Source organism: Panthera pardus, unplaced genomic scaffold, assembly GCF_024362965.1.
Source record: "Panthera pardus isolate Hobbes unplaced genomic scaffold, ASM2436296v1 HiC_scaffold_11, whole genome shotgun sequence".
Lineage (NCBI taxonomy): Eukaryota > Metazoa > Chordata > Mammalia > Carnivora > Felidae > Panthera > Panthera pardus.
Window position 1 is genome coordinate 1,112,899 of NW_026526666.1, and position 17,232 is coordinate 1,130,130.

The window sequence follows — 17,232 nt, forward strand, 5'->3', positions numbered from 1 at the left end:
TGCCCAACTCGTGATTGGGGAGTAAGATGGGGGAAGGGTTATTATCAACAGGACCAGCTGCTCTTCTGGGGGCGGGAAGGGAGTCAGAGAGGAAGGAGATAGAAAGAGGGCGTGGCTCTTGTCTGGATTGTGCGTCCCTCTCCAGGGTAGAGAATTTGTATTCCACCCCTGAGACTGACATCACTGATGTCAGGGGAAAGGAGGTGGGAGTGGGGAGGGGGGTGTGGAGGGGGGAGGTTTTTGTTGAGGAGAGCGCGGCCGGAGAGCAGAGCTCCGGGACCCAGGTGACCGGGAAAGCAGGCAGCCCCAGCAGCGGGAGCAGCCGGCAGCAGCCCAGGCCCGGGGACCAGGGTGGGGGTGGGAGGGGGGCTGAGGGGAGGAGCTGAAGGGGGGCGGCAGGGCAAAAGGGACCCCCGGAGCCCTGCCGCCATCAGAGATCCAGCATCTGGCATCAGGGATCTTCGGACCCAGCAGAAGGATCAGCCACAGGGGAGGTGTCCTCCCGGGAAAGCCAACGAGAGCTCCACCTGCCCCACATCAGGAGTGCCCCCACCCCTGAAGCTGCTGGCAACCTACCAGGCCCCTCCCCCCTAAGCCTCCTTCTCCATCACCCTCTGCAGGCCCTTTCCCCCTCCAGCTCTTAGCCCCCAGTCCCCAGCGCCCCTGATACCACCCTGATCCTCCAGGTTCTGAGCACACTGACCCTCATCCTGGGATATCTGCCAGATCTCTGGGAGGGAGGTCATTTGTCTGGGCTATGCCCCCTGGTGGCATGACAGTGTCTGCCTAGACCCCTGACCCCTAGCCCTCAACTCCCTGGGCCTCCTTTGTGTGAAGACCTGCCCCTCTGCTCAGCACTGTGGTTGGGGGCCAAAGGGAAAGCCAGCTCCGGCTGGGCCCCGGCCCCCACCACTTGCCTCCTTGCTGGGCAGCTCCCCTTGGCCTTTGGGCCTCTCCCTGATCCCTTCGGCCCCTTCTCCTGGGCCGCCCCAATGAAGGAGCCGGATGCCATCAAGCTGTTTGTGGGGCAGATCCCGAGGCATCTGGAGGAAAAGGACCTGAAGCCCATCTTCGAACAGTTTGGTCGGATCTTCGAGCTGACTGTCATCAAGGACAAGTACACCGGGCTGCACAAGGGTGAGGGGTCAGGCCAGGCTGGAGAGGTGTCAGGGGTGGGAGGGGAGGCTGGGAGGAGGGGAAGCCAGCCTGGAGGGCCTGAGTGGCTGGAAAAGACGAATGTGGAAGGAAAGAGTTCAGGGGCTAAGGAGTCGATGGAAGGGCTGGAAAAGAACAGCCAGGGTGAGCAGGGACTCAGATGCAGGCCCGAGGAGGACCTCTTTGGGGGAAGAGTTGTGGAGGGGGATGCAGAGATGTGGATCCTAGAGATGGGGGGTGGGTGGAGGGGTGGAGGGGTGGGGGGGGGTGGTGGTGGTGGTGGTGGTGTGGATGAACTCAAAGAAGGATGAAGGACCAAGAGATCTGGTTTGGGAAATAAGGAACCCAGCAAGTGCGCGCGTGAGTGCGCGCGCGCACGCGTGTGTGTGTGTGTGTGTGTGTGTGTGTGTGTGTGTTCTGCGTGTATGCGTGCACACGTGGCTGCGAATGTTAGTGACCTCAGACATTATTGGGGTGGGGGTCAACATAGTAAGAGTGGACAGGGACTGGGCAGGGCAGCTCCAGGACCCAAGAAAGGGACCTGAGAAGCAGGGTATGATGGACAGAGACTGGTACAGATCTGGGAAGTATGGGGGCAGGAAGTTAAGAGCGCTGGGCCAAGAGGCACTCCTCTGGCCTGTCCAGGGCTGTGCACTCTCACTAAGCAGGGTCAGGCCCCGGTCAGGACTTAGAGAGCTCCAGGCACTGGGGGTGGGGGTAGGGGTGGGGGCCACTCTCTCCCCCTCCACCGGCCTAGAGACTTGTAGGGAACTGCTCTCCCCTTTTCTTCTCCTCTATCTCACTCTCCACCCTCCACCTGCCTCCCCCAGAGTTGGAGAGAGATGAGGAATTGGGAAAATGGAGAGGAGAGGGGTGATAGGGACCAAGATGGAGGGAGGTGGAGGCGAAGGAGAAGGGGAAAATAGGCCAGCTGTAAGGAAGAGAGGAACACATTGCGCACTTGTCTGGCCAGCACATTCTCCTTCTACCCCAACACCAAGCCCCCTCTCCGGATATCACCACCATATAAACCTCCCAGGCTCTGGGGTTCTGCCCCGAGACTCCCTGGGGTGAAATGTCTGGGCCCTCAGACAGGTCCCCACTCCCGCAGGCAGAAGGTGGAAAGAAGAGACAAGCCTCCCAGTCCTTAGTCTCACGGTGCGGGGAGACTTTTAGGGAGAGGAGACCAGGGACTCACCCCCACCCGGTCTCTTTGCCCCTGCCCCTCCTCAGGATGTGCCTTCCTGACATACTGTGCCCGCGATTCAGCCCTGAAGGCCCAGAGCGCCCTGCACGAACAGAAGACGCTTCCAGGGGTGAGTCCCGTATTTGCAGGGCCAGGGGGCTGAGAAGGGCCCTAGAAGGGACAGGGGGCTCACCACCTTCCTGAGACATGGAGCTCATTTTCTACCTCCTCTCAACACCAGGAAGCACCCCTCTCCTTCTAACACCCCTCTTTATTGCTGAAGATGCATGCATTTTTCTACCTGGAGAGAAGACAGACAGCAATTAGCAGAGCAAATGCGACCTTTGTAAGGAGGAGATGCAGCCCTGTCCCCACTTCCCAACCTGCTCTTGGGGCAACACTTAGAGAGAGTTCAGCTGGTTGGGAAGCGTGGGGATAGACTTTGACCACCAAGTGTGCAGCAAAATGAGCAGGAGGCACCCAGGCACTCTTGTGGCTCTGCAGGGGCAGCTGGTGTCTGCTGGACTTCCATCTTTGTCTGTGCTGGCTTCTGAACTCTAACAGACTCCCCCATGTCTCCTAGGAAGAGCCTCGGGCATTAGAGTGGAGTAGGGCCCCGGTGGGCCCCGGGCTGGGGGTCAAGCAGGGGCAGGGGCAGACCTCATTGCGGACGATGCCCAAAGTGTGCCCAGGGTAGCAGGGGTGCCTGCCCACAGCCATTGACTCTCTCCTGCAAGGTCAGAGCTCTTTTTCTCTTCTTCTGAGACAGGCTTGCAGATTGCCCCAGGCCTGGGCTGGCAGGGATGGAGAATCTTGAGCTGTCCCCAGTCATGCACCTGGGGGGGAAGGATATACCATTCCATGCTGCTATCTGTCCGCTTCCGCTGTCTTCCGCCCTGTGAGCTCAGGATGTAGTACTGAGAGCTAACCCCACCCCTACCCTCCGCAAACATTTGCTGAGCACAACCTGGGTGCTGGAGACACACGTGTCGCAGCCTCTGCCCCTTCCCCCATGTGGGAAATGGAGAAAAAGGCTGATTCCCCATCTCTTCCTGGAGGGAAATAGACAGATGGGCAAAGAGGGTGGGGGCATCCAGGAAAGTTAGAACTGCTTCAACCACTCCCAACTTCAAACCTTCAGTAGGTCTGTTCGCCCCCCTCCCCGTGGCCCTCAACCCTTGAATGCACAGGAGAGCAAATCTTGCAGCCAAGCCAGCTTTCAGCCCGCCGCCTCATCCTAGCTGGTGACCAGGCAGCCAGGACAGCCATTGCCCATGGAATCAAGGACCTGGGCGAGTGTGTGAGAAGGCTTGGGATCCAGGGATCCCACGGGTGTGGGTGTGCGTGCACGTGTGTGCGCCCTGCCAGGCTGGGTGTGTGGGTGTAGGTACACACGTCCCCGGGCAGCCTGGTTTCCATCACGTCACATCTCAACTTTCCTTTCCTTCCTTTTCTCTGTGGACACCCTGACAGATCAGTAGTTTTCATCTCTGTCACCGTGTCTCCGTCTCTTTCTGTTGTCTTGCTCTCGGAGCCCCCCACCACGGGAACCAGAAGGGGTCAGGGAGAAGGCAGAGAGAAGAAGGGAGCCTAGAGTGCGGACTTGGTGACAGGGATGGCCTGGGGGTGGACATAAGCCCCCAGGGCCTTCTGTGCCAGCCGGGGCACCTGTCATGGGTCTGCCCCCTCCAGCTGCCTGTGTGCTCAGGCAGGGCTCCAGCTGCCCAGGGTGTAGAAAGGCGCCACCTCCCCTTCCAGAAAAAATAGGCCCAGGGTGGGAGGTAAGGGAGAAGAGCGACTGGTTAATGATTGTCTAGCCCTGCCCCTGTGTGAGCTCTCAGGTGACACTGAGGCCTCCACTTTGGCCCTTGCCTCAGGGGACAGAATCCAGGTTGTCTGACAGAGCCTTATCTAATAGGAAATGGGGGATTCTGTCCTCTATAGGGCCCCACATTCTGGGGGCGCGGGGGAGCAGATCAGGGCAGTCTAGGGGAGCAGATGTCTGTGACCAGGCTCTGCCTACCCCTTTGTACCCCCCCCAGGTCTTTTCTCTGCCACCTGCCGTCCTGGCAGTGTTGTTTGTGCATGTGTGTGCACACAAGTGTGTATAGTGTGCCAGCTCTGTGGGAAGTTCTTCCTGCTGTCTAACCTCTACACCCTCCTAATATGGGCTCTTTCTGTTTTTTTTTTTTAAGAGATTTTATTTTTAAGTAATCTCTACACCCAGCGTGGGGCTTGAACTCACAACCCCAAGATCAAGAGTTGTGTGCCCCACTGACTGAGCCAGCCAGACACCCCAGTACAGGCTCTCTTTTACTGGGAGCATTTAGCTCTTTCTCCTTTCTCCTCATCTTTGTCACCCCAGAATCTGGAAGGTGCCACCATATTAGGGTGATGCTTAAGCTGCAGAGAGGAAGAATGGAGGCTGGGCCTGTGGCTGTCAAGCCCCATTTCCTTTTCTCTCCCCTGAGTATTCCCAGGAGGGGCTCTGCCAGAAGCCCCTGGATTCCTCCTGCCAGCAGGGTGTGGCCTCCTGGGGAGGGACTCTTCCTGCCTAGCCTGCCCTACCGCCTTTGCTTGGGCCCAAATCCCACTCTGGAGACATGGGCCCTCACTGTCGGCTCATTGTGGGGCCAGTGGACTCTGCCCCCATGGAGAGGACCCGTGTGCAGTCCTGGACACTTGGAGGAAGGAAGTCTGGAGCTAGGGATGGTAGAGCAGCAGGCCTGTGCCCTCGGGAGAATCAGATTTGCTGGAAATAATGAGCTCTTCCTGGAAGTGGGGTCTTTGCTACTGGGGATGAGGATGAGGGTCTTATGAGTGACCAAGCTGGTGGGGGGCCTGAGTGATACTTGAAGTATAAATAGCTTCTTCTTCTTTGGGAGGCCCTTGGGAGGGTTTATCACCTGGCTGGCGGTGGCTAGGGAAGAGAGGCGCCCGGCTCCCGGTTGCCAGGTAAACAGGGCCCAGCTGGACTCAAGGGAGGGGGCAGGTGTGCCCGAGCTGAGCTAACAAAGAGCGAGCTTCCCACAGGAAGTGCCAGGCCAAGAAGGAGAGGCTGGGCATGGGGCAGCTGCCTGTGAGGGAGTGAGGGGACCCTTCCATTCAGTGTGGTCTGTGCTGTGGCCTGTGCGCTTGCGTGTGTCTTTGTGTGAATCCATATCAGCTGATATTTATTGAGGTGCTATTTTTGTGCCTGGGAGCCTGTGCAGCAAGGGAATGGCATCCTTTCTCTCTGGGTCTCAGCCCCCCTCCCCCCAACTGGAACAGCAAATCCTCAGGGGCTTTTGGGAAGGGGTTAGTGTCAAGGAAAGAATCCTGATGCTGTGAAAGCACCCTGGTTAGGATTCTACCTCTTCTGTAGGGGGGTGGCTGGTGCTGAGGAGCACAGCGAGGGGGAGGGTACATGACTGAGAGCCCTGAGCATCTGACACCCCCACACACACACCTCTCTGTCACACGCGCGCACACACACACACACACACACACTCCTGAAGAGATTGAGTCTCTCGATGGGATAATCCCAGATTGCTGGAGGATAAAGCTGGGGGCAGATTGGCTGGAGGATTTGGGGGACCGTGACCCACCTCCCCCAACCAGCTGCTCTCAGATCCATAAATGGGGGTAGGGCAGGGCAGGAGTGTCAGCTGAGGTGGGACTTAGATTGGATCCAGGGCTGGGGATACCTCACCAGCAGAGTCCAGTCAGGCTGTCTGGGATGACCTGATGCTGGGGAAGAGGGTCCAGGGTGAGAAGGGGCAGGAGGCAACGATCAATCCTGCCCTTCTTTGTGTGAGGCACACAAGATCTCCAAAAGGCTAGAACATTAGAGCGGAGGGGAACCTGACTCACTACCACCGGATCTGCCCCCACTGTTTTACAGATGAGGAAATTGAGGCCTTGAGGAGAAAAGTGACTTATCCAAGGTCACCCAGCTAGTGAGTGGTGGGGCCAGTCCTGAGCCCCAGGCCAATGCCTTTCCTGCAGATACCTGTAGCCCCCCGAGAATGTAGATAAATGGTTTCTTTTGTTAATATTTATTTTTGGTCGCTGGAGCTAGGACTGCCCCACCATCGGATGAGCGGGGTGGGGTGACAGGTGTGGCCCCGATGGTCCTAGTCCGCAATAGCAAAGTATTTTCAGACATGAAAACAATGAGTCCTTCCCCTCCCTCCAGTTCTGAAGGTGCTTCCCACCCTAGTTAAGGAAGTCAACCTGCAGGAGTCATTGCTAAGTCCTCTCACCAGACAAGAACATGGAGAGTGGAACTGGGGGGTGTCTGCTTTTCCACGGGAGACTGAACAAAGGGAGTGAGAAGGCAGAGCTCTGGAGGACTTCAGAGTACAGGGAGGGTCTTATACAAGCACGGGACAGCAGTTCCTCCTTCAGAGCCCTCTCAGCCGGGAGACACCAAGGATTTGATCTAGAGGAGGAAGGCAGGGGAAGGGACAGTGTGGCCCCAGCAGAGCCTGCTGGGCACACAGATCAGGAAGCTTGTCCTGGCCCCTCCCCCACCTCCCAGCCCCCACTGAATCTTCCACCCCCAGCACACCCTGTTCCCACCCCCCCCACACACACGCTCCTTCTCCGGGTGTGTGGAGCAGCAGAAGTGATGACGTCACCACGGTCGCCAGGGCGACGGGAGGGATAAATCAGGCTGAGTGGGCGGTTGCCATGGCGCGCATTCTCCCGTTGCCACGGAGACTGGGCATCTGCTCCCTTTGTGCTGCCCGAGTGCCTTCCCCCTGGGGTCAAGGGGTGTAGGGGGGCAGAAAGAGAGGCAGACACACCTCTAGGGGTCAGAAGGAAGTCGGGGCATCTGTGGGGTGTCCCTCGGTCTTGTCTTCTTCGGGGCTGCTTGATGGAGTGGCCTCTGTGGCTCCTACTTTGTAAAATCGAGGCAGCTCTTGCTGAATAGCCCTTTGGTTGGGCTCTGACTCCGAACCCAGGTCCTATGGGCAGTTCCATTCTCCCCCCAAAGAGAGCATCACTTATCCCTGGCCGTGTCACCTGAGGCCTCGCCGGAGCCTGGAGCCAGCCCCAGGAGCAGCCTCCTCTACATCCTCGCCTTCCACTGCCTCTAATCCGCTCAGGTCCTAATCCTAAACAAGATTAGGCCCATCCCTTTCTTCCCATCAGCAATTTAGGGCCTGGGGTTTACTCCCTCTAGCCTCTCTGCAGGTCCTGGCCTGGGGAGGGCTCTTGGGGGTGTGGGGGGGAGCTCCGAGCGGGTCCCCAGCAGTTGCCTTCTCTTCTCCCCTTTTAGATGAACAGGCCGATCCAGGTCAAGCCAGCCGACAGCGAGAGCCGAGGAGGTAGGTTCTGGACCTTTAGACTTTGGATTCATTCGTTCCCCGCCAACCTGCAGGCCCCGGGGCTTGGAGAAGCTGAGGGACAGCCTCTCTGGAGGAAGAAAATTTGAGAATTCCAAAGGGTTCCCAGTCACGGTGGGGACTGGAGGCAGTGTGGCCAGAGGGGATGTGATCCAGCCCACTGTCGAGATGCCAAAACCGAAGCCTGGGGAAAAGTACAAGTCCTTCAGAACCCGGCTGAGCGCTCAGTGGAACTGGGCCCCATTGCCCCAGACATCACCAGTGTCACATGCTAGAAGCATTAGTTCCATGGTGAGGGGAGCCTCTGCAGCTCCAGGGAGCTGCTGAAGTTCATGAAAGGGCAGGATGTCTACCTGTCCCAAGCGGAAGTAGCCAGGAGGCCCTGAACATGCCCCTCCTCCTGTGCCCTACCCCCCCAGAAGACCGGAAGCTCTTTGTGGGGATGCTAGGGAAGCAGCAGACAGATGAGGACGTCAGAAAGATGTTCGAGCCTTTTGGGACCATAGACGAGTGCACTGTGCTCCGGGGGCCAGATGGCACCAGCAAAGGTACCCAGTCGCTACCCCTTCCCCAACTGGGCCCTCTGGCCTTCCTGCCCCTCCCCCATCGACTCCCCCGGGGCAACGGGGATGGTGGGGACCCGTGAGGGTGGGCACTCACCCTTTTCCTCATTGCTCTTGAATCCTGTAGGCTGCGCCTTTGTGAAGTTCCAGACCCACGCTGAGGCCCAAGCAGCCATCAACACCCTTCACAGCAGCCGGACCCTGCCAGTGAGCACCCCCACTTACATTCACATTTCAGATGGCATCTTCCCACTGTGACCCCTAGCCCTGTCCCTTACCTCCTAGCCTTGCCGTCCTCTCTGGCCTCCTCCACCGCTCCGCCTCTCCATCTCCTGTCTCTTCTCCCACCTTCCCGTACCCTCATCCCCACCGGCTGGGCATCTGAACACTTGCTTAGAGGCCCCGCGTGCCCTCTGCACATTAGCAGAGGGTCAACCCAAGGCACCTGTGGAGGGCTCTCCAGCAGAGCACACATCTCAAATGGAACTAGCTGACTCCAAAGCTTCCTCGGCAGAGGCAGGGCGAGGCTTTAGCAGGAACTTGGTCCAGACGATGCAACACTGGAGAGAGCACTGCATTCCAGATTCTGAGATTCTACAACAGTTCTTGCAAATGTTCTTGGGTTGGGTTTTTATTTAGTGCAGGGTGGTATTAAAATGTGAGGCTTCATCCTCTGAGCACACCACGAGGACTGGGGTGCGGGAGTAGGAGTCACGGTGGGGGGCTGTGGCAGCTACAGGCACGACCAGCCTGAGATTAAACATTTGTTGTGGTTGATCCACCCTGGGGATAACTTCTGGCCCAGATGCCTCACGGAGAGGCCAGGGATGCCCTTTGGATTCTAGTCAGCCTTTCCCTTTTCAAGCACATGCCTTCAAGTTCCTCAACTTTTTCTAGTGTCTGGCACACCCTGGCACAGGGGGAGAGTGGGATTAAAATCTCCGCCTTTGCCGGAGGCACAGTGATGGCTGCTCTCCCAAAGAGGCCAAGCCTTCATGGGTGGAACTGAGGCTGGGTCCTGAGGGCTCTGAAAGGAAAGACCCCAACCCTGTCCCTCTGACCACACGTGCGGCCCATGCCCAGGGTGCCTCGTCCAGCCTGGTGGTGAAGTTTGCTGACACGGAGAAGGAGCGAGGTCTCCGCCGAATGCAGCAGGTGGCCACCCAGCTGGGCATGTTCAGCCCCATCGCCCTGCAGTTTGGAGCCTACAGCGCCTACACCCAGGCCGTGAGCACTGACCCCTGGTGCTGGGCACAGCCTGTCCCCAGCTCTTGCTGGCCTCCGGGACCCACCCCCATCCTCCCCGTGTCAAGGCCCAGGGTTGGGAGGGGAGCCAGGCCAGGCACAGGGGACCCAGCCCCGCTGTCCTCTCTTCCCCACCCCCCAGCTGATGCAGCAGCAGGCAGCCCTGGTAGCGGCTCACAGTGCCTACCTCAGCCCCATGGCCACCATGGCTGCCGTGCAGATGCAGCACATGGCTGCCATCAATGCCAATGGCCTCATCGCCACCCCCATCACCCCATCCTCAGGTAAGGCCCAGGCAAGGCAGGCTGGGCTGGTGTGAATGGGACGAGTCAGATGAACTACGACATGGTGTGGGGGACTGTGGGGGGTGGGACACAGGGTACTGCTCGGGGGGGGGGGGGGGAGGCCATGCTTCCTCCCTTCTGCCCTCAGACTTGCTGACTGGTTCTCTGCATTTGTGTGTGTGTGTGTGTGTGTGTGTGTGTCTGCATCTCTGCTCTGCTCTGGCGCTCCCTCCTCCCCCAGGAACCAGCACCCCTCCTGCCATGGCCGCCACGCCCGTCTCTGCGATCCCTGCCGCCCTGGGTGTCAACGGCTACAGCCCGGTGCCCACCCAGCCCACCGGGCAGCCTGCCCCCGATGCTCTGTATCCCAACGGGGTTCACCCCTACCCAGGTGGGGGTCTCCGCCTGCCCACCCCTCTCCCCAGCAACCATCCAAGCCGCCACTCCCCCTGCCGGCAGACAGCTGTGACACACCTTCCGGCCTCAGGCCTCTGGGTTAGAGGGTGCTTTGTCCTGCTCTGTCCTCCCTGGGCCGGGATGCTCCCTCCTGTTGCCAGCCAGAGAAGCTGAGGCTTCGGCCAGGGTTGCACAGCCAGTCACAGACTCCAGGCTCTGTGTGTTGGCGCGCTCTCCTGTCACGCCCGGCCCGTGGCCATCCCCCACTGCTGTGCCCCCCCTCCACCGCCCCCCCCACCTGCTGCCGTCCTGCCCCTCCCGCCGTCTCCCTCCACCCGCCGCCCCCCCCCCCCGTGCTCTGCACCCCGCGCCCCACCCTCACAGTGGGTGCCACCCTCCCCAGCCCAGAGCCCCGCGGCCCCCGTGGACCCCCTGCAGCAGGCCTACGCGGGGATGCAGCACTACACAGGTGAGGAGCCCCGGGCCCCTGACAGGAGGGACCAAGCGGGATGGGGGCTGGGCTTTGAGGCGACCTGCCAGCCACCCCTTCAGGCTTCCCGACCACGGGTCCCACCTTTAGGGGCAGGGCACCCAGAGTCACAGGCAGCCCCTTTCCTGCCTCCTCTCTGCCCTGTCGACCTCACTGGCCTGGGCTATCGGGGAGGGAGATGGGGTGGCCAGAGCGCACTGGAGGCCAGGGGGATCCCGGGACCCCCATTAGCTCTGTCTGTTTTCCTACCCCAGCAGCCTACCCAGCAGCCTACAGCCTGGTTGCGCCCGCGTTCCCACAGCCTCCCGCCCTGGTCGCCCAGCAGCCCCCCCCTCCTCCCCAGCAGCAGCAGCAACAGCAGCAGCAGCAGCAGCAGCAAAGGGAAGGTGCGGCCTGGGGGGGTCCCCCCAGCTGCCAGCCTTCAGGGATGGAAAGTGCCCTTGTCCTGGGCTGGGGACTCCCTGTTGCCTGCTCCAAGCCTGGCTCTGTCCCCTCGTGTGGGAAGAAAGCGAGTGGGGATGAGGTGTCTGGCACCGCACGTATGCAGGGGGCTGGGACTGGAGGGTCCTTCGGGGCCTGCTTTCCCTGGGGCCAGTCACCAAGCTCTTCCTCTGTCTCTGCTGCTGCCACCTAGGCCCTGACGGCTGCAACATCTTCATCTACCACCTGCCCCAGGAGTTCACGGACTCAGAGATCCTCCAGATGTTTGTCCCCTTTGGCCATGTCATCTCAGCCAAAGTCTTTGTTGACCGGGCCACCAACCAGAGCAAGTGTTTTGGTAAGAATAGGATGATCCCAAACCTGAAATACGGCACGTGTTGGCCACACTCCAGACGAGGACAAGGTCTGAGACGTTGGAAGACATTTAGGGTCACGGTGGGCCCAAACTTTGAAACCCAGATTGTCCCAGAGTTGGAAAGAACCATTCCTTACGCCCGTGACATCCCATACCAGCTGCTGTCCGGGCTCAGCCCGTCCTCCAAATGCCACAGCTTCGCCCTTTCTCCTTGAGCACTGGTCACGTTCATGCTCCATGAGGTCTGGAAGAGGCTCAGCAAGTGGAGTTTTTTGCCTTCGAGTCTTTGAAAGGTTGCTTCAGGGGAGAAAGGGCTTTGTCCTCCTTGCTTGAGGGGTCACATAGGGCCAAAAGGGGTGTTTGCAAAAGGCAGGTTCAGAGTTATCCAGGCTAAGGCAGGGGCTGCCCTTCAAAGAGTGCCAGAAAGACTGTCCTAGTGCATGTGACTGGCTGGACTGCATTCATTCACTCAACCCATCGATCAGCAGCTACCTATCGAATGCCTACCATGTGCCAGGCAGCTCTCCAGGCATCCGGGATCCCTGGAGGAAGTAGGGTGGTGCCTGGGAACCAAAGAGCAGGTTCTGGCCCTAAGCACAGGCGAGTGAGGTGAGCTTGGGCCGGGCCTTATGCCCCTCTCACCTCAGGCTTTGTGAGTTTCGACAATCCGGCCAGCGCTCAGGCTGCCATCCAGGCCATGAACGGTTTCCAGATTGGCATGAAGCGCCTCAAAGTCCAGCTAAAGCGGCCTAAGGATGCCAACAGGCCCTACTGAGGGCCCCCAGGTGGGTCCTGCTCCCATCCTGTGACCTCTCCAGCTCCCGCACACTGAAGCCAGGGCCCTCACTCGGACTGCCCCACCCCCTATTCCCTCAGCCTCAGGGATGCCCACTCCCACCCTGCCCCTGATGCTGGGCACTTGAAGCAGGGATCTGGTATCACTCCCTCCACTACTGTGTTTCAACCACCTGAGTTATTCTCTCTCTCTATCTCTCTCTCTCTTACACACACACACACACACACACACATACACACACACTGTGACCCCAGAGGGAGCCAAGTCTGTCTATATCTGTGTCTACTCCCCAGATCTTCCTCAGTATCTGGTCTCGTTTGTCTGGTCAGTGTCCATGTGTTCGTGCGTCTCTCTCTCGTTTTCCTTTGGATCAGAATAGAATTAGGGGAGTAGAGTTGGGGGGGGGGGCAAGGGGGCTGGCTGAGGATACTGGAGGGTCCTAGAATCATGGCTCCTGGAATATGCATTCTCCTGAGAGGTGGGGACATCAGACCTTCGGTGCCCTGGACTCCAGGTAGTATAGACTCTGGATTCTTACGTAATACAGATCCATGGGACAGTGGAGAGTTCACAGAACAGACTGGGGGGAGTCCAAGCTTCAGGCCTCCCAGGAGCAGCTTCAGTTCAGGTGGAGGAGGCCAAATAGAATGCCAGACTGCCTGAATTTTACTGAATGGGTCCCCTTCCCCGCACTGCCCATCACCACCCCACAGCCTCATGGCCTCAGAGCTGTGAACTTTGGTGACTTTTGTGTTTTATTTCCTTTGGGCCAAACCCCTGAAAAAACACAACCCAAGAACAATACCCACATTTTCTGTTTCTCCCCCTTTCCCCCCAATCCTGGCTGCTTAACTCCCCCCACCCTGGGGGCCCCCCAGCCCAGGGCCCGTGTCCATTGTCGGCCGAAGCCCCCATCCCCGGACCCCTGCTCCGGGCCCCTGTAAGTTGCATGGAACGAGCGTGTTGTCTTTGGAGCCGATTGTTTGTTATTTGGGGAGGGGGCCGTGGAGGGAAAGCGCCCTTCAGCCCAGGGTCAGGGCCGGGGGCAGCTCGCGGGATGTGCTTGGTCAACAGTGGTTGGTGACTGTGGTCTGTGTGTTCTGTGCATTTCTCTCTCGCTTTCTTTGTCCCTTTCTGGAAAGGAATGAGAGTGCTCTCCAGGGGCTGGGGGGGTCTTAGCCCTCAAGTCTGCAGCCCCAAGCCCAGCCCCAGGCCCTCACCTGGCCGCCTTGCTCTTTCTCCAGGTGTCTGTCTGCTGCCCCTTCTCCTCCTTTCTCTTAGCTGTCTCTGCCTGCCTGCCTGTTGTCTCACTCCTTTGCTTTGTCCCCTCCAGTCCCTGTCGCCGTGTCTTCCAGCCTTTCTCTCATGGGCTGTGTGAATATCTCCTTCTGAATGTCCTTTGGTTTCTTGTATCCTGGGCCCTCTCCCTCCTGTCTCCTCAGTCCCTTCCCCTTGTCCAACAGCTGGGGGGCTCCGTTTGGACTGAAGCCTTCCCGATGACCTGCCCCAGGTGGCCCCATCCTGTACTGCGTCGGCCAGCCCAGCTACCTCTTCCCCTGCAGGGCCTGCAGTGCACTGGCTCTGTCTTCCCCGCAGCTTCACCCACGTCTCCTTCCTTCGCAGGTCTGGAGACACCAGAGGAAGGGGCGCCACACCCCGCTCCCCACGACTGGCCCCAGCCCTCTCTGCACACCTGCCCAGGGCCTCCATGGGGCTCTGGGGCAAAAGCTGCTTCATAGCCCTGGGGGAGCAGGACACCGGCCCATCCCAGCACCCCGCCCCTCCTGAAGGGCCTGTTTCCTCCCAGGTGCCCTTTTGGCCTTTGTGAGGGACCAAGGGACAGGCTCGAAGGCTCCGGGGGATCTGCCTTCTGCTGGGGCTCCTGTGGTGACCTTCTGGGCCCAGCTTTCGCACTTGTGTCCCCCACCAGCGGGCCTGCGGCCCCGGGAGGGCAGCGGGGGCCTCCCACAAGCTCCCCACCTCACCTTTGCCCCAGCCTCTTCCCCACCTTAGGGGTTTCTCAGAAGCTGGTTCTCACACTCCCTGCCACCCTCAGCTAGAGGTAGAATATCCCTAGACCCTGGACCCTGGGCCCCCGGCCCTAAAACTCACTGCCTCCCCCATGGGCCCCTCTAAGGAGGGTGTGGGGGAGCCCTGAGGGCTGCCTCTCCACCAGTCAGCCACAGAGACCCTCCTCCTTTCACGAGGAAAAGACTTCCCGCGAACCCCTAAGAATGTTTACAGTCTCTGCTGGTCCCTCCGTGTAAATACCACTACCACCGTGCGTTATCCAGCCCGGCCCGGCCCGGATGCTGCCACCTCTCTTTCTGGGAGTTTAGACAATGTTTCCCTTGGATTTTTTCTCTCTCTTGATTTCTCCCTTTGCTTTGGGGGTAACTGGGTGTTTGGGAGGAGGGGTGTGGGGAGGGTGACAGGGGTTTATTACCTGATCATTTTCTTTAGAAAGAGGTTTTAGGGGAAAGAAACGGGTGGGGGGAGGGAGTGGTAAGGGGAGACTGGGGAGTCTGTTTCAGACACTTCTCTATGCTTAACTTATTTATTTATTGCATTTTACTTTTAAAGAGTTGGTCTTTTCTGTCTAAATAAAGAAAACAGTTTAAAAGCATCAAGTGAGAGTCTTGGAAGATTGAGGGTAGGGGATTTTGTGCACTGGGGAGGGGAGGAAGGGAGGCGTAGGAGAGAAGCTTGTCAGGAGGGTCCAAGACCTTTGAGCGGGCCCAGGCCTTGGCTGGCTTCACGATCCCATTCTTCCACCTTTCTTTAGGGCTTAATTCTAGAATGCTCTGTGGCAAGAAAGCAGGTCAGCAGGCCTCTTGTGTCCAGCCCTGTCCCTCTGAAGGCTGCGGACTTGAGTCTCACGTTCCCAATCCCCATTTCTCCCTTGTTCATGGGGGTGAGCTGTTACTGCACCCACCAGTGGGCATACAGGGAGCTAAGCCTTTGCTCTGTGAATTCTGTGGAAGGCCCTTCACGTGCATTTCCTCATCTAACCTCCCAACAGCCCTGTGAGGCAGGATGTAATTTTACAGACAGGTTAAAAAGGGCTTTGGAGGGCAATTAACTGACTTCCCCAGAGTCACAAAGCTACTAAGGGTGGCTGCAGGAAGGAGGCCCAGTCTGTCAGACTCCAAAGCCCACTTACTCTCACGAGTAGCAGGCTCAACCACAACCACCTGTTCTTTGACCCAAGGCAAATATCCCAACAAACATCAAGCAGGCTGCTGCAGGGACTCCCATCAAGCGGAAGTGGATTGCATAAGCCCTAAGGTCCCTCCACTTTGGTTCTTAGATCCTTCTCTGTGAACTACCTTAGGGCTGGGTTCAGGGAGCTCACAGGTGCTATAGTCTGACTTCACAGCACCTGCATCCTGCTCCCCCGCCCTCGTTATGCCCCTGGCTTTAAACTTGTTTACTTACCTTCCAGCCCAGCCAGCCTTAGGCCAGAACTGTTCCATCAGGATGTGTAAATCCCCACCAAGTCCCCCCACCTCTCCCCCACACATCTGCTTTCTCTTAAACTGCCCCAAACTGAGAGCAACATGTGAAGTATTATAGAAACATACCTGTGGACATTGTTTCAGGAAGAAAAGTTTCTTAGATTGGCAGAGATGAGGGATGGGGCCTTAGAAGGAAGAGAATCCAGTCAGGAGCATCCAAAATCTCAAATATAGGTGTGTGTGTGTGCATATGTGTGGTCACAGGCAGGCAGAAGTGTACGTAGGGTATCAACACTAGAACTTTTCCCTAGGCCTCACAACAGTTTCTGGGTCAGGACAGAAAGACGGAAGGTGAATTGTAGACCAAAGGGCATGTCTCAGAGTGACATGCTGACTGCTGGGATGTCAGCCCAGGATGACATGCCACATCCTGGGATGTGGGCTGTGGGAGCTGGGAGGCAATGGGACTGGGAAGCTTCCCACTCCCGGCATGTCCCCTGATGTCGGGCAGCCCCTCACCAAACACTGAAGACCACTGTCCCTACTCACCGCTGTGCCCCTCCCTGCAAGTCTGCAGCCAGATTTTCTCAGAGAAGCAGTAAATATAAGTTGAATGAAGGAGACACAAGAGAGGTCTTTGGGGAGGAAACAAAACATTTTTAGGGCAGGGATTCTCCAGGTTCTTCTTCTTATTTTAATTCCAGTATAGTTAACATACAGTGTTATATTAGTTCCCAGTGTACAATATAGTGATGCAGCAATTCCATACATCACCCAGTGCTCATCATCTCCAGGTATTTTTTTTTTTTTAATGTTTATTTTTGAGAGAGAGAGAGAGAGAGGGCACACAAGCAGGGGAGGGGCAGAGAGAGAGGGAGACACAGAATCCGAAGCAGTCTCCAGGCTCTGAGCTGTGGGCGTACAGCCAGATGCGGGGCTCAAACCCACGAACGATGAGTCCATGACCTGAGCTGAGGTCAGATGGACACTTAATGGACTGAGCCACCCAGGCACCCCTTCTCCAGGTATTTTGATGGCAAAACATAGGACGCTCAGAGACAGAAAGGAAGCTCTGAACTATTTCTTGTATAAACAGATTCCTCGGGCATCACATTGGCTTCAGATAGAGTAGGAAGGGTGCACAGGAGGGGTAGTTCTGTTAGCTCCTGGAGTTCACTACCACCTCTTCTGAGCAGAAGAGGCTGGCAGTAATAAAATGGGACCATAGAAGAGATAAGAAATGAGGACAATGGGATCCCCTAATTCAGACCAAGCAGGATGAAACTCCACTTCTTTGAAAATAATCAAGTTACTGTTCAAACATTAACGGCAACATAAAGAGGAGGGAGAAGGGAATGAACCTCTTGAGGCAGAAGAGTGGAGCTGACAGGTTAATAGCAGGGATTGGGAGAAGCCTTCCATTTATAGAAACGAAAACAGACATTTAGAAAAATATCCTGAGCTAGGGGGGCTCCAGGGATGGGAGTGTGGCAGGGACAAGCCAGATAATTCCTCCAATGCATCCGTGTG

At 57.8% G+C, this 17,232-nt stretch overlaps 1 protein-coding gene across 6 annotated transcripts; it reads left to right on the forward strand.

The window, feature by feature from the left end:
* The first annotated feature begins 216 nt into the window (after positions 1-216).
* On the forward strand, positions 217-14,870 carry CELF3 (CUGBP Elav-like family member 3). 6 transcript variants are annotated; one of them, XM_019432962.2, is made up of 14 exons: positions 217-284; positions 1,032-1,137; positions 2,389-2,471; positions 7,608-7,656; positions 8,094-8,222; positions 8,365-8,444; positions 9,321-9,464; positions 9,625-9,766; positions 10,008-10,157; positions 10,566-10,631; positions 10,907-11,038; positions 11,287-11,430; positions 12,096-12,233; positions 13,868-14,870. In XM_019432962.2, the coding sequence occupies exons 4-13, from the start codon at positions 7,608-7,610 to the stop codon at positions 12,221-12,223; spliced, it is 1,164 nt and encodes a 387-aa protein (XP_019288507.2). In that variant the 5' UTR covers positions 217-284; positions 1,032-1,137; positions 2,389-2,471; the 3' UTR covers positions 12,224-12,233; positions 13,868-14,870. The 6 variants fall into 6 exon arrangements, with proteins under 6 accessions (XP_019288507.2, XP_019288509.2, XP_053745485.1 ...); XM_019432964.2 differs by lacking the exon at positions 217-284 and having other exon boundaries at positions 346-1,137; positions 10,910-11,038; XM_053889510.1 differs by lacking the exon at positions 217-284 and having other exon boundaries at positions 346-1,137; positions 8,097-8,222.
* The last annotated feature ends 2,362 nt before the right edge of the window (positions 14,871-17,232 follow it).

Excerpts from the sequence above, each read along its gene's own strand:
- CELF3 (XM_053889505.1), top strand. The coding sequence starts at position 993 with ATGAAGGAGCCGGATGCCATCAAGCTGTTTGTGGGGCAGATCCCGAGG. Across the intron at positions 7,657-8,093 it reads CGACAGCGAGAGCCGAGGAG|AAGACCGGAAGCTCTTTGTG; the intron begins GTAGGTTCTGGA and ends CTACCCCCCCAG. Across the intron at positions 8,445-9,320 it reads ACAGCAGCCGGACCCTGCCA|GGTGCCTCGTCCAGCCTGGT; the intron begins GTGAGCACCCCC and ends GCCCATGCCCAG.